The 16,014-nt window shown below is 43.7% G+C and overlaps 2 protein-coding genes across 3 annotated transcripts; both read right to left on the bottom strand.

Moving 5' to 3' along the window:
• Positions 1-140: 140 nt before the first annotated feature.
• Positions 141-6,097, bottom strand: LOC118211260 (peptidyl-prolyl cis-trans isomerase FKBP1A-like). The gene is made up of 5 exons (XM_035388340.1): positions 5,913-6,097; positions 5,744-5,791; positions 2,243-2,355; positions 1,272-1,445; positions 141-808 (listed from the first exon to the last, which is right to left on the bottom strand). Exons 1-4 carry the CDS (start codon positions 5,947-5,949, stop codon positions 1,317-1,319), a joined length of 327 nt encoding a protein of 108 aa, XP_035244231.1. The 5' UTR covers positions 5,950-6,097; the 3' UTR covers positions 141-808; positions 1,272-1,316.
• On the bottom strand, positions 5,912-15,751 carry LOC118211259 (sodium-dependent lysophosphatidylcholine symporter 1-like). 2 transcript variants are annotated; one of them, XM_035388338.1, is made up of 14 exons: positions 15,270-15,751; positions 14,952-15,071; positions 14,394-14,518; positions 13,847-13,979; positions 13,399-13,477; positions 12,791-12,939; positions 12,271-12,361; positions 12,000-12,115; positions 11,445-11,528; positions 10,905-10,988; positions 10,043-10,155; positions 9,731-9,874; positions 9,278-9,454; positions 5,912-8,584 (listed from the first exon to the last, which is right to left on the bottom strand). In XM_035388338.1, exons 1-14 carry the CDS (start codon positions 15,429-15,431, stop codon positions 8,476-8,478), a joined length of 1,686 nt encoding a protein of 561 aa, XP_035244229.1. In that variant the 5' UTR covers positions 15,432-15,751; the 3' UTR covers positions 5,912-8,475. The 2 variants fall into 2 exon arrangements, with proteins under 2 accessions (XP_035244229.1, XP_035244230.1); XM_035388339.1 differs by having other exon boundaries at positions 15,222-15,303.
• Positions 15,752-16,014: the final 263 nt, after the last annotated feature.

The raw sequence follows: 16,014 nt of genomic DNA, 5'->3' as shown, positions 1-16,014 counted from the left end.
CATGCTAGTATGAGGTTCTCCCATTGAGCGGTGCTCTGGTAATATTCCATTGTGCTCATCTCACCCACGGGCTCTCGTACACTGGCAATGCAGCCAGACCCACGTTTCCAGTGGCAGCAAGCAAGATCACAACAGTCGAGTGCAGTTTGTAAAAATTTACTGAAGTTACAAAGTTGGCATCTGAAAAATATACATCACAGCAAATTCAGGTGATATATAGAGGGGGTGGGAAATTCATCAGGCCCTTGGGTAACAGGATTCCTATTCTGCAGAAACACCAATTTATTACGTGTGCATGTACACACTTAATGTGTGCTGGGAAAATGATGCAACAGGACAGAAAATATGATGCCAGTGAGGTGCATTTAGGCAGTAATGTATTCGGCTGAATAGGGTGAGAGACCAGGCAGAGGAGGGGGGTTGTAGCCTCACTTGAAATGGACGGCATTAGGTTGCCTAATTACACGAGTGGACATACAGATTCTAATCAACTTAAAGTAGTCAAGTGCCATTTAAATGATATTTAGATACAAAAAGAAGAGTTTAGCATGTCTGTGGTATTTCATGGGATTAAGGCAAAGAAAAACAAAGAAAGTAGGAATAAGAAAAAAAACGTTCCAATTAAAATAATCGTAAGGTTGTGGCCCACACTTTTAGGAAATATGTTGGGCGTCACTGACAGTTTTCTATTTTTTTTTTATCCAGCAGGTAAGTGATGAAAATGCAGAAAAAGACTCGAGCCCCACTCAGCATCAGTTGCATCTCTCCCCCAGAATCAACCCAGTGTCTTCACATGGTAGGAGCCAACCTATGAGAGGAGAGGGGGAGAAATATGGATTCGGTGGCAATTCAGACCTGAAATAAGCAGACTGAGCTGAATGTAGCAGCCCCGGCTCACACCGGAGACAACCTGTGCGGCCTCATCGTCATATTAATAAGGTGGGCTGGTCCACATCATTCATGACACTTCTTCTGGCCATTTCCTTTTTGTTCTACCCATATTTATATATGTCCGAGTGATAATACTGTGCATGACATAGGAAATCTACAGAGACTGATTGAGGGGGGATCTAATCTGATCTGATCTGGACCAGAATACAAAAGGTAATAGGTTTGAATCCCCAGCAGGATACAAATAAATACAGTTAACAGTTTAACATTGGGAGGACTGAATTATCCTAAAACCTATCAACATCCAGTTGTACCAATTAATATTATTACCATACAGCATTTGGATTCTGTAAGGTAATACAAGACTGCTAGGAACCTACCAAAAAAGCAATACGTGGTGGTGGGACGGGGTGGCAGGACGGGATTCACTCAATCCTCAGGAGCTCCACGTCGAAGACGAGGGTGGCGTTGCCCGGGATGATGGGAGCGTACCCCTCACTCCCGTAGGCGTAATCGGGAGAGCAGGTCAGCTTGGCCCTCTGCCCCACGCTCATCTGTAGAAGGGATGGCCGAGCCGTGGAGGGGGAGCACAGTGTTTAATGCGCAGGTCTGTTAGAGGTGACGCTATTCAAAGCCTGCTGAACCTGCACTGCAAACCCAAACCCCGGTCCTCAACCCCGTTCCCCTCAGGTTTAAAGCCCAAACCCAAAACACCAGCGTGTCTGCATTCCAGTTTCATATTCTCATGGCTCACTGGGGAAACTAGCTCAGCACATGGGAGGAACATTCATTCCACCATTATGTTCTGTTTATTTTTGAGGAGTGGCTGTGTATTAGCAACCCTAGCAGCTCTTTCATGCAGCGCTAGAGCACCAAACTCCAACTGTGGAAAGACCACGCCCAGTTTTAATAGTGCGTGATATTCCACTGTGGAACTGGCTTAATGCATGGAACCCAATACGGTTTCCTTATTTATGAATGAGAGGATCGTTTATCTGAGCATCCTTGTTCGCATCATCCTATGCAAACAAAGACCGAGGCACATATAAAACAAATCTTTTCCCAAAACACACCCAAGTGGGATTTCTGAGCCATCCCATAAGCCCTCAGTCAGCAATCACTATGACTACACACACCACAGCCGGTCTCCTGGAGGAGGGAAAAGCCGCTGCTCTGAGAGGTGCCCGCAGAGCCTCGTCCGTTAGTCATTAATGCGCACCTGAAGTGTCTAATGCTTTCTGCCACACGCTGGACTGCTCTAGCTTCGCTAATGGCGATCCATGGTTATGTCCACATTGATCGTCAGAGCACCGAAGTGATTCGCAGAACCACCTCGGCCCCTCCACCATACCTGCTGAACGCCTTCATCCCAGCCCCGGATCACATCCCCTTTCCCAATCTTAAACGAGAACGGCTTGTTTCGTTCCCGGGAGGAGTCGAACGTTTTTCCGTTTGTCAGGCATCCTGGGTGGGGAGAACAGAATAGACATTCATCATACCACTGACAAGGGTTTAATCTCAGTTTCTTTTTCACTTTAAGGTCAGGAAGCAGACACTCAAATTTGGAAGGAGGGAGGCTGGGAAGCGTGTTTAAAAATGCTTATCAAAATGTACCAAACCACTTCCAATTCTCTGGTTGCGTTTATATTGGGAAATAATATGATGAGATTCCATGAAGTGCTGGGATAGCTGGGCCCAACTGTCTTTCATGCAGGGACATTTATCAAACAACCCATGGGCAGAAGCTGGCCTAGGGAACTGGCTTCAGCCTCAGGAAAAATGATGTAATCTTCCGATCATGTGCTCAAAAAAGGGATATGCAATTACTGCACTTTATTCAGGTGGTGGGGCAGTATACTTGAGCCTATGCACACCAAAAAAAAAAAAAAAAAAGGTTACCTAGGAAGTCATTTTGTGCATTTCTACACCCCTAACAACACTCCAATCTAAATACTTCGAAAGGCCAGTTTACTTGTGAGGATATAACCATATCTAGCACCATGCCACGCAGGCATTTGCAGATCCAAGTTAAGCTGCAGCAACGCTTGGACGAAACAGGAAATGGCACAGGAGAGGGACTTTCTGGCACTGTTGTCAACTCGGCAACTTTGTTGCTAGATTTAGCAACATCTCAGACCCTTTTAGCGACTTTATTTTTAAAAACCTAGCGACAAATCTAGCTATTTTTTTTGGAGCAGACATTAGCTACTTTCCAACACCGTTTGGTGGGTCTGCAGTCTTTCCTGCGCTCGCCATCGCTCTACAGCTAACATGACAGCAGCTGATCAGTGAGTGCAGAGAGAAGAGTTGGCCATCTATCAGTGAGACAGTAAGGATGAGGGCGTTCACACTTATTGTCCAGGGCTTCCAGCCGCATACCTACAGACCACAGACAGAATGAACCTGCGTCAGTTTGATTCCATTTCATAGGAGGAGTCACTCAAAAGGAACTACACGGTGCCAGACTTGTCATGTTTGTTTGACGGGCATGCCTTGTCCATGTACATTAAACATAATAATATGCAGGTAAGACAATATCCTGGGCTTACTTTGTTTCAATAGTGAGAGAAAAATGGCTTGTGACACCAGGTTCTAAAAGTTATGTCTCTTAATTTATAAGTGTACTAAATTAAACATGGAGCATAAAATGTGAGAATCAGCGACTGATACGACCAAATGTTTTGCAAAACAAGCTAAACAACTGGTTACTGAAAATGATATTTTGGCTATTATTTGGAAAAGTGAAATGAGAAATGCTCCATTGAGCTCTTGCTTTCCCCTTTTGATTATTGGTTCAATACAGACTTTATTTTAACACCACTACACCACTTCCCAAGTTGCCAGTATTTCAGTTTCAAATAACCGACATTTCCAAACTGTTCATATATCTCAGAGGTTCTATATATAAAGAAATCAGACAGATGTATGCGTTTCCATGAGGTTTGTAGATGAACCAGTCATCTTGCAATAAGTGATATTCACCATGACTAAATCACGCTGAACCATCAGCGTTATGAAAAACCGCACACTTAAGTGTATATATCATTACACCGTGCCTCATCCTGCATTTTCCCAATTAGCCTATTCATTTCCAGACACCACGCTCTTCTAAACACATCCTCTCATCTCCCTGAAGCAGTTTCCTCTAAATAAAAGTAATTACTTATTAATGAGCCATCTGCTGATAACACCATGCTGTGATAACACCATATCATTGTGTGGACGTAGTTTAAAGGCCATCTTATAAATGTGTAAACAGGATGGATAAAATAAGCGATCGGGATGGATCAATTATTTAAAGCAGATGGTTTCTTTTTGATACAGTATAATATCCCAGTAACACCTGGAGATTATACAAAGGTCTTTGGTGCAATACCTTCTGGAATCTGTATGTTATTTAGAAATTTACCAAGGATCTTTAGCAAACAGCTGCCCTCAAATATGTTCTCCCATAGATGAAAGCTGTTGTTCTTTCCAATCCCGTAACAACGTTAGCACTATTATAGTTCTGCACCAGAAAGATATTGTTACATTACCATATGTATTTTTTTAAGGGAATCAGTTTGTGGATGGTGTGATATGGAAAAGGGTCTGGCCTATTCCTAATCTACATTTGATTACAAACAAGATTAAGGAAGTTTCATTTAAACGTATTCATAGAATATACCAAACTAAAACTTCTTAAAAATTATTATTAAGAAAGACATTGACCTGAATTGTACCTTTTGTTATAGTTTCCCAGAGTTTGGGAAACTTGTTTGGGCTTTTGCAAAATCATAGAGATATTTTCAGTCGTGCATATATGATAAATCTTGTAATATTAATAGATAAATATCATATTCATAAATGATCTTTTTCTGCCAAGAAACGTTGCTTTATTTTTTCATAAACGAGATGGAGCATTGATTCAATACCGCCCTCTTTAAAACAAAAAGTGATTGAAACACTCCCATTTTGTTAGAAAATCTTATATAGAATTGTATTTCCCCCTAGTGTTGATGTGTGTATTTCTTTGTACGTATCCCCTCTGTTTTGTATTTGTTTTTGTTTAATAAAAATACAAAATAAACAAGCGATCGGAATGAGACCTAGGAATATCATTGAAAATGGCGGACTTCGATCGATTTCCGGGTCAGACAAGTACCGAAGATACCAGGACAGAATTTTTTTTTTTTTTTTTTTTTTTAAGCCAATGGAATGATCCCCGTGAGATGGCTCCATCATTATGCAACCGTCTTATAAATTAGATATAGTTTACCAAAATATTTTAATTAAGAAAACCCGATACGCCAAAACAGAGTTGCTAAGATCAGACAAAACGAATCTTTCTAGAATTGTGCGTAAGTAACATTATGCGATCGTGGATATCTCAAGTTTGCCATTCAGCCCGTCTAACGTTACCAAATAATTCGAATTTACGGGGTAGAATCCTACAACTCCTATACGATAAAAATTAAAAATAAAAAAAAACTTAAGTCAGGAATGCTGTTTGCGATCCCCAGGTTTACAAATAAAATTAATTTGCTAAAAGGTCCATTCAAATAATTGCTACAAAAGGTAGATAGACGAATAAAAACTCCCCTTTTGTTTTACCAAACAAACACGGTAATGCTCAGGAGGTTCAGACTTCAAACGGCTGATCCAGCAAAGGGAGGAGACCAGGCGAACGTGCAAGATCGACGTTTAGCCAAGTTCATTCAATTCCGCAGGAACACCAACGCTGTCTGGTGTCGGTTTGTGTGCACACGCGTAAACGGCCGCGAATCAATCATTTGCATTGCAGTTTAGCACGCAAACCAGAGAGCTAGTTAGCCAACTATCGGTTAGCTAGATCGTTAACATGCTTACTCACCAACATAATGCACCACGCACTTCTGTCCTGGTTTGGGAAAAGTTTTTCCTGTAAAAGGCACAAAGAAACTAGAGGTAGCCACTTGTCAAGGTTAGAAAAAAGCCTGGTGTTAAAGGGATACAATATATCGTGTAAACGACCGGGAATGTATACATAAAATGATGCCTACCGTCTCCCGGATGAATCGTCTCAACCTCGACTCCCATTTTGTTCTTTGATATTTTTCTCCAATTCGGTTCCTCTAACAAGCTACCAGCGGAAGCTGCGCCTTCGATGCCGGAAAATAAAGACTTGAATGGGAGCGATGGATGGGTGGGGTGGGATCATGCGGTTCTGTGAGTGGTCTATGGTGGGTGCCATAGAGCGAGGAACTGAAGAGGGTGGGCGGAGCTAGACAGTAATGTATCCCCTTTTCCTCCACTACCACCTCATCTCCTCCGTGCCCCGGAAACCGACCTTTGTGACCTCCCTCCCTCGAGTGTCCCAATCGGGTCCCAATCATTTTATATACCACTGAACTTCTTTAAATGGTTCATTGTTATATACCAATAAAGAACTAGAAGGGAAATGTGGTTTTATTCTATTTTATTCAATACGATACTTCCGCATGTGGCACCATCGCAAGATGGCTGCCACGGCCCGGAAATAGTGATGTAGTATGCCATGTTTGTCCTATGAGTGTTGTAGAAATCCATCGAACTCGCTCCAGCGCGAAGTAGGAGCCAAAAGCTCACATTGTGGTAATCAACAGAAGCAGGAAATTACATTTGACATTTTTCCGGGATCAGATAATTTTATAGGCAGAACAGAATAGAGAAAATTATGACCAAAAATCACAATTATGAATGCGATGCCTAGGCGAACTGATCTCTGATTGGTTAAGAACAAAACCGATGAAATTTGTAACAGGCTCTTGAGACAACCATAGTAGCTTCACAGCTTCATCACATGACGGGACCTAGTCCATTGCTACTTCAATTTCTCTCAGAACTTCAGAGATACAGCCATGGGGAAGACACCATTAATACAGTGTTCTCATTAGAAGAGATGAGAAGAGCAATTAAGAAATCTGGGTTAACATCTCCTGTTAGAGAAGTTTGTTACATAATGTTAAATAATCTAAGTAATATAGCTTTAGAAGTGTTTATAGAACTTTTAAATAGAATATGGCAGGAGGGTAGATTGCCCAGAAGAACATGATGTCTTATTTCATCAGGGAACGGATAGCTACATCAGAGTGCACAATACATGCAATGTTAATTTAATGCTGTATTAAAATAATTTACCTGGACTTGGTTAACTGTAGCAATAATTTGGAATCTAAGACAATCTAGGGTGGTTCTCCACAGGTGAGTTGCATACCTTGTTGCGAGTTGTTATATTTTAGGATTTGGCTATAGCCAGCAGGTTCATTTATTAAGAGTAATTGCAGTACAGCGTCATCCCCCGCTCGTCTGATTGACTGGAAGAACAGGCATTGACCCTCCTCTGCAGAGCATTAGCTTTAGCACAGTTACTAATCCCATTTTACAATTTTTGCTAATTGGTATACTGAAAAATTTGGTGCAAAAATCAAGAGGTTGTACAAAGCTGATTTCAGAGGTTGTAAGTTGCCCTAGTTGATTTGAGAGGTTGTAGTTGTCTTTTGCAATTCTGAAACTGTAATTGCATGTATTCTCACATAATTTACAGATTTGTGAACCCATTCTACAGATTTGGGAAACCATGTACTGATTTGTGAATGTATTCTCCAGATTTGGGAAACCACTTACAGATTTGTTAATCCCTTCTACAGCCTTGTGACTTTTGCCTGAAAAAATACATCCTTATGTGTCCATGCACTGGGCTGCCAATCAGAACTGAACTTGCCGTGCCAGAACTGGCAAGCTGTGTAAAACTACCAGCTCTCTTGTTTCCAAATGGAATACTTTACACAAGCTTTACACAAGCTAAATTAGATTCTTTTTTTGGGAGAAGTATACATCTTTTTCACGTGTCTTAATGGACATTTTAAATGCAAGAAAAAACGAACAGGGTTTTCAGTTGGCTATACAAAGTAGATAATAATATACATAAATTTATGTGATTGATTATGCAGTAGCAGAATCTCTTACTACATAATGAATCACAGAACCTTTAATATGAGTATAGGACAAGAGTGGAGGACATTTGATTTCTTCATTAAGGCCTTTGTGTCTTCATTTTACAAGTAATGTTAGTTTGAGTCCATGCAGGACAAAGTCAAAAGGAAAGACAAGACAAAATTATGCCTGTTAAATATTCACATTCAGAAACCAAACTCAATAGACAAAAAACTCAAATATGAAGTACAATACAAAGTAGTATTGTAAATGTAATCATTTTGAACATTTTCCCTTAGCTTAGACAAAAAGTTGCATATACTATGCCCACCATAATTATATTTTCCTACAAATTTTCATAAATGGTTCAGCTGACATGGTACCTTCTTCCTGACATACAGTAACACCCACACAACGTCTGCATGGCTGTTGACCTGAGCACTAGATTTCTGTAAAATTTAAAACAGGTAAATTTATTTTGTTTGTGTGCATGTGCGTGTGAATGCATTCAGTGTAGACCTGCTTCACAGTTTGTTGTGCTGTGTTCCTGAGCTGTGATACAGAGCTGTGTTGACCCAGCACTGCAGGACTCACTCCAGCATTAAAATCTCATCACTGGGGCCTGGCTGTGATTTGGAATCTGATTTCAGACTACACCCAGGTGAGCTGAGAGCCATGGTCTGTCCTGAGGCTGGACCCGAGTGACTGATGACTGGGCTCCAGTGGTGTTCTGAGGCATGCAGAGCTGGTGGCCTCCTTCCTATCCAGACAGAAGGATATGAAAAAAGTAGCTACAGACACACTGCCGCTGAGAGACTATGGTGTTAAAAACGCAACAGCTACTGTTTATGGATGTGATTTTCCCTGTGGTGAAAGTTTAAATTTGTACACAACGTGTGATTGTGTTTTCTGATACAAATAAGCAATTATTTCTATACAATGTGTTGATATGCATGTGCACTCACTTAACCTGTATAACTAATACATGGAGTGTTGTGTAACCAACATACAGTATATGAGCCATTCGTTGTGTTGCAGACAATTAATGTATCATTTATCTGTGTCTCATGGAACAGTGTATCCCAGAGGCAATAGCGCTCTGCTTTTAGTCTGTGTCTTGCTGCACATCCTTGGGCCTGAGCCATAGGCCCTTGAAGAGATAGTAGTACTAGGGAAAATAGTCAGAACATTCCTTCACCAATGCACATAGAGAGAGAGCCATGAGCTTAAAAACCACAAAAATTTAGTTCTGATGTGTTGATATGGTATTTTTATGTTTTATACTGTATATTTTTATATTTTGTATTGCAATTGTTTTCTTAGGCATGGAAATGGAAAAGAAATTAATTTCCATAAAATGGTAAAATGAAGTATTGCTTGACTGTTGTTAATGGTGAAGCAGTATACATAATGTGTCAGAGAGAGGTGGGAGCTGAGGGGGAAGCCAACTCACACTGCTGTCTCCAGCTGTGTGGCCACCTGCTGGCGCCGAGCCTCATTGATGGGGTACCGGTAGAAGAACAGCAGACTCACAAGCAGTAGAGACAGGGGCACTGGGCCCAGCAGGATCCGCAGGGTGGTGACCACATCAGGACTGGGGCTGCACAGGCCAGGTTTATACCCTGCAAAGCTGGGGCAAAGGGCAGATAGTGTCACACTGGGGCAAAAGCAACAGCACACTGGTTCAAAAGAAATATCACACTGGAGCATTAGACATGTGTTGGCAGTGGGTATGGGTAGTATGGATGGGGCATATGGAGGTGGGATGGTTTAGAATTTGGGGGAAGGAGCCTTTTAACCAAAAGGTTTTAGGTTTGAAGCTCAGGAGGAAGAATTGCGTTGCCCAACCAGGGCCAATCAGCAGTGCCAGGTCAGGAGGGACAGACAGAAAAGCAGAAGGACTCACTGCAGGGTCAGTGTGGAGATGCCCACAGACAGACCCGCTCCAAATTTGTTGCAGAGGGCATAACAGGAGAAGAACATGGGCTCCAGGTCTGTGCAGCTTGGGTTCTTCACTTTGAAGTCATCCACCACGTCTGGCAGCATGGACCTGCTCGGGGCACACGGTTAGGTCACCAGTAAGAGCACTTCAGGATGACCTGGTGACTACTCGGGGCCAATAAAATGACTGAAGTGAACCATAGGGCTGAATGCTGTTGCAGAAATGCAATAGTGGGTGGGGCTTGTTGGCCCTGCACTCACTGGGGATATGTCTCACCAGGGCAGCAGGAAGAGTGTGGCCAGACTGGAGCCACTCAGAACTGACATGGCCATGTAGACTGGCAAGTTACTGGGCACAGAGGGAATGAGAACCAGAGGCGGAATATAGACCTACAGCAACACAGAATCATATTTGCAGATAAAATCAATATGTAGACCTACGGAATCATAATCAAAATAACATTAATACACTGAACTACAGAATCACAGTCACACCTAATATTAATATGTAGACATCATATGCACAGATAACTAACATTATTATGCAGGCTTACAGGAACACACATAATCACACAGAGCATTAATATGTAGACAGCAACTTAGAGTCGTAAGGCACCATGGCGCATGGATAAGCCTCACGGCCTTCGATGGAATCCAGACCATGCTAGCACCGATTGTGGTTGGTAGCTCTCTTGGGCGACGCACAATTGGCGCCTGCATCACCCAGGGTACAGGAGGGTTCAGTTAGATAGGATCTGTGATTCTTTGCTCTTGAGTGACCCCCCCCAATCGAAAAGGGCACTCATAAGACCGCAAGTCAAAGCTGCGTATGAGAGGTCTTCCTCCGACCCCTGTCTGTGCGTGCATAGCTGTGGTCTGCCATGTGAAAAAAGAAGCAGATGTTGGACAAGACATGTTTCGAAGTGGAACCTGTGATCTGAATTGGTTTGCAAATGGGACGCAGCTGCATTTGGAAAAAGTTGCACATTCCAGATTGGGATGGCAATTGGATATTTCCAGCCCCGGGTTGGCTGGCAAGTAAAAAAACAAACATTGCACTAATATTGCAACATAATCTCATAGTACTCATCCCTCTTCCTGTGTGAACACTCATTTATTCCACCGGGTTGTACACTCACCATCATGCCAATGAACATGGTGGTCTTCTTGCCGATCCGCACCAGAAGCATTTGCCACACTGGAACAGAGATGGTGGCTGTCACCTGTGCAAAGCAATATAGAGGGGGGTTTGAGGTCAGAGGTTAGAGAGTCCTACTCATCTGTCTCACAGCCATAGACTGTAGAAAAAGGACAAAGTGACTGACGTCATCCATTGACTTTCAATGGGCTTGCAGAAAGCGCTGCGAAACTGAGGAAGTGCAGTTTTTGTCCCGCCGCCTAGACTGCACAGTAGGGAAAAGGGGGCAGCCTTATATGGTCATGAAGTTTGAGCCAGGTCCGGGCCATCCACTAAGCCCTATACTGAATATATTGAAAGCCCTATACAGAAGAAAACCGCACTGGCACTCAACAAGACCAGAAAGTGAGCTTCAAAAATGAAGCCTGTTTTTGGATGCCTGGGCACAGCACAGACTCATTTAGCACATTCAGAAAAATGCTGATGAGAAAAATTCCAGTGCATAGCCTGGTGAACAGCTGTGGAAAGAGGTGTGGCTTACCAGCAGGATGAGTATGTAGTACTGGAAATAGCCACCCAGCTCCGCATCAAGGGTAAAGAAGAGGGCCAGATTCCCCAGGGACATCTGTCGCAGGGGAGAAGTCAAAGTGAGACTGGCCTCAGTATTTTTAATCAAAGGACACGTAGTCACCGAAGCACAACCTGCTTCAGGCAATGCAGAAAAATCATTTTTTTCAGACAAATATACATGTGTGTCTAATAGTTTTACCTGTCCTCTGAATTCATATCATGCATATTAAGCTTGCCTTTATGTTGTTTGAGCACAAATAGCTTAACATATAGCTTAACATTGAAAAAAGTTTTAATGAGCACATTTTCAAATGCAATGTTCCTCATTTAGTTTGGTCCACCCACCCCCTGAACACATGCAGGTGTATGCAAATGAACCAAGACTAAAACTCTCACTGAATTAAGCATTAAGGGCAATGTCTAGTTGCTGTTAACAGAATGAGCCCCCTTAGTAGCAGGTGCCTGCTGCCTGTTCACCTGGAGGCGGTGAGTGTGTTAGCAGATCACCTGGAGGAGCTGAGTTTACCTGGAAGGCCAGAGAGGCGAAGAGGAAGCCAAGGACGAGGCGCAGGTAAGGGGTGTGTCTTAGCAGCATCTTTGCGCCAGACGGGTTGTGTTCCGGTGCCTCGGAGGAGGTGGGAGCTGTGCGGAACATGTTTAAAGCAAAAACTCACCTATAACCATGCGCATCACAAGAGAATGTTATTATATAATTAATATCATATAATAATAGACTCATATCACTACAAACGAAAGCTGTGCCTTTACCTTGCTAAGCACCTCCCCCCAAGACTCACCCATCTGCTCCCTCACCCCCAGGAACAGCAGCATGCAGCACAAGAAGTGCAGACCCCCCAGCACCACAGCAGAGATCACAAAGGCCTTTCTCTGTACACACACGCATACATACACACACATGCACACACACACACACACAGACATACACACACACGCGCGCGCACACACATACACACGCACACACACAACACACACGTGTGTACACACACACAGAAACACAAGAACATTTAAAAAAATTCCTGTTGACTGAATAAAGAGCAGCAATTACAGGGAAACTGGAGATGCCTGAGACAGAGAAATGCTACTCTGACTCCCACAATGAAGGTTTTGCAAGTATGTTCATAACCTGCTGGACTGAAAACAGGTTAGGTGCCATGCAGGGGTAAGAAGAGTGTGCCCTCTTATGTAGGGAGTTTCGGTGTGGGGGGTGTTTTTATTGTTGGAATGTGTGTGGGGGGTGGGGGGTGGGGGGTGGTGTTTTGGGGGAATCAGAGTGAGGGGTGTTTTTAGGGGATATACCGTCTCCCGCAGCGTGTCAGTGGCTTGGGTATTTTGGGGCAGGTGGTTGTATTGTCTGCACGCCTGGTCCTTCTCAGCATTATAAACCCTTACAACCTGACCCTGAATCACTGCCCCCACCAGCATGGCAAACACCTCTGCTCCCATTCCTGAAAGCCAGAGATGAAGAGAGAGAGGAGGCAGAAGGAGAAAGGTTGAGACAGAGGGAGAGCAAAAACAGGTGAGGAAACATCACAAGCCAACCATGCAAAGACATGAACCTGAGATCTTAACAGTTCTGTCCATGCCTGACCTATGACATCTGACCTCTGACTCCAGATTCTGGCCCAGTCATAACAGTCCAACAGAGTTGGAATTTCCCAGGAAAGGTTATGAGGAGGTATATTGATTAATTCTGTCTGCATGGCTAAGCAATTGACTTCTAACCTTCATATTACATCATAGCACACACTCCTGACCTTCATATTATACGAAACCGCACACTGCCAACCATTAGACTGCTTTATAGCACAGCTGTCTCATTGTCTGATAATGTGTAAATCTGAGATACATTAATAATATTTTAATGAAAGACAGCCTGAAAGGAAGGTAGAGGGAAGGCGTCTCACTGTAGGCTGTAGCAGAGTCTCTCTCCCTCTGGCTGCCTCCTAAGAACATGTTGAGGGAAGTGTAGGGGACATGGTAACACTGCAAAGCACAGAGACTCAAGAATCAGAAACAGGACTCAGCAAGCACAGCAATTCTGAATGGAATGAAGCGCAGTTCACATAGTTTACACTGCTGAGCAAGGAATAGGCAGATACATTCGGCATGGTGACACCACTGAGTGAATAGTAGAGGACACGGCAACCACGGCAACACTGTCTACTGAAGGTAGCAGACACAGTATCCAAGGTAACCGAGGATGGTGAGAATTGCATGGGATATGGTAACCATGGTGACAAAGGATGCACAGGGCAACTGGGTAACCACAACAGAGGAAAGGGTCAGGAGCATGCAGAACATTTTGAGAAATTATTGTGAACCAATGGCAAAGGGGTGAAGAGGGGCTCTTACACTCATGAAGACCTCGAACAGACAGCTCATGCTGAGTTGCCAGAAGAAACTCAACACTGGATATTTGGAGCCCTGCAGTGTGAACCACATCATGATGTAGAAGAACACACTCAAAGGCATGGAGAACAGGATCCTGAGGACAGCGACCACAGCAATTAAAACAGTACTATAACAACCACAGTGACTGTAACAGCCCTTATAACAACCACAGAAATTTCAACAGCACAATAATTACAACAGTCCAATAACAACCACAGTGACTGTAACAGCCCTTATAACAACAGCAATATTACAAAAGCAAAACAACAGCAATAGTATTAAAAGATCCACAGTGATTATAACAGCCTTTATAAAAACCACAGTAACCACAACAAAGCACAAAACAAGTAGATTATTTATAAAAGACCAAATAACAGCCCAAGCAATTACAACAACAAAAAAAGATTAGCAAATGAGCTCCACAGCTGAACACCATATGTGTTCCCAAAGTCACCCATAGTACTTTGGCCACATCCACTACCGAGGCCCCTCCTTTCTCGCCACCTACCAGGGAAGGAGCTTTCCAATGCTCGTCCTGGTGCTCCTGCTGACCAGATACCCCACCAGGGGGTCAGTGACAGCGTCCCAGACCCGCACCAGGAAGAGGACCAGGGAAGCATAGAGGGCATCCAGCTGTAAGGCACGAGCAACACAACACAAGTGCATTCAGCACTGAGAGCTAACAAACGTGATGACTTAACAAAGCTTGGTTAGACCAACAGAAGTCTGTTTGAGGATATGAACGAGGCTGAATTTCAAATGCATGATCTCGATGAGAGGGGAGAATGGGAGGGGTAAAACACAGAGTCGTGCTCAAAATTCTGATGGTTGAGAGTTCAAAGTCCAGGTGTAGCTATTCTGAGGAACATGGTGAAGTGTGCATGTTCACATTAACTAGGACGCAAACAGTAATTATACAGATAAAAGCATATTTGAAAGCAAACCTGTAAATAAATAGAAATCAGCCTCTGCTCCATGCTCAGTCTCCAGCACTGTGCAGAGACAGGTGTGCTGACTGACAGACAGGTGAGCAGGGACAGGTAAGGCGGCTCAGGTGAGCGCTCACCTGTACCACATCCAGGAGAAAGATCTGTAAGCTGAGGCCCAGGGCAATGCCGGTCATCTGACAGGGCATTCCCCCGACCGCATAGCACAGCTTCGTGACCAAGGGGATGTGCGCTGGTTTCTACACACAGAGAATGGCTGCCGTCATCCCGACAAACTACTACAAACGCATCAGCAAAAACCGAGCAATTGACAATACAAGAAAATTTTAATACAGTATAAATAATATTGCTAATTTAGCAGAATATGATGAAAGTGTCTACTGTAATACATAGTAACGCGGAGTCCAGAAAGAATCCGATAAACTTCAGTGGCTCACGGGCATTATGGCCACATGGCTGTCCTCTGTACTGCCTGCATCCTGGCGGCTGGGAGCCCGCTCTTCCGAAAGGCTCCCCAGGGTGGCACTCCCACCTCCTCCCTCGGCCCCCTGTGCCCTTGCACCCGTCCTGTCCAGGTACGACCGTGGCCACTGTCTCATTCCGGAGGATTCCGCAGTTGCAGTCACAACCTCCGTCTCTCTTCACTGGGGCCGAAATGATCAGAAGCAGGGGGTCATGTGAAACTCCATATTCATCCCTGGTAATCCGGGCCCTCCAGAGACCGGTTCTACTGAAATGCAGAGAGGCGGGGCAAGCGTGCGGGACACACCCACAGCGCGATTCTGGTGCTATCGCCTGAGCAGTGGTGTGGCCTCCAGTACGAGAGAACAGAACGCAGTGTACAGGTGTAATGCAGGGCTGTAATTACCCCCAGCACTAACAAAGGGAGGAGCGCACACACCTGCAGCAGCCACAGAGACACGCCTTCGGTCCTGCTCAAGTGCTCCTGCACCAGCAGGGTCATACGCTTTGTGAAAAAAGTAATGGTGTGATAAATTTGAACTGTCATATTTCATATTTTTGCTAATCACTAATAACAGTCTTGTTGTGGCTAAGTGTTCTCTATGATAGACAGTGAAAATGAGTGCAGTCAAAACCCCGGACTTGAGAGGAGAGAGACAGGGAAGCTTCATCTACTTCTGAAGTAAACCTTTAAACATTACTAAGAGTATTACTGTGTTA

Source organism: Anguilla anguilla, chromosome 13 (assembly GCF_013347855.1).
Source record: "Anguilla anguilla isolate fAngAng1 chromosome 13, fAngAng1.pri, whole genome shotgun sequence".
NCBI lineage: Eukaryota > Metazoa > Chordata > Actinopteri > Anguilliformes > Anguillidae > Anguilla > Anguilla anguilla.
Note: the sequence above shows the minus strand (reverse complement) of the source record. Positions and strands in the feature narration are given on the sequence as shown.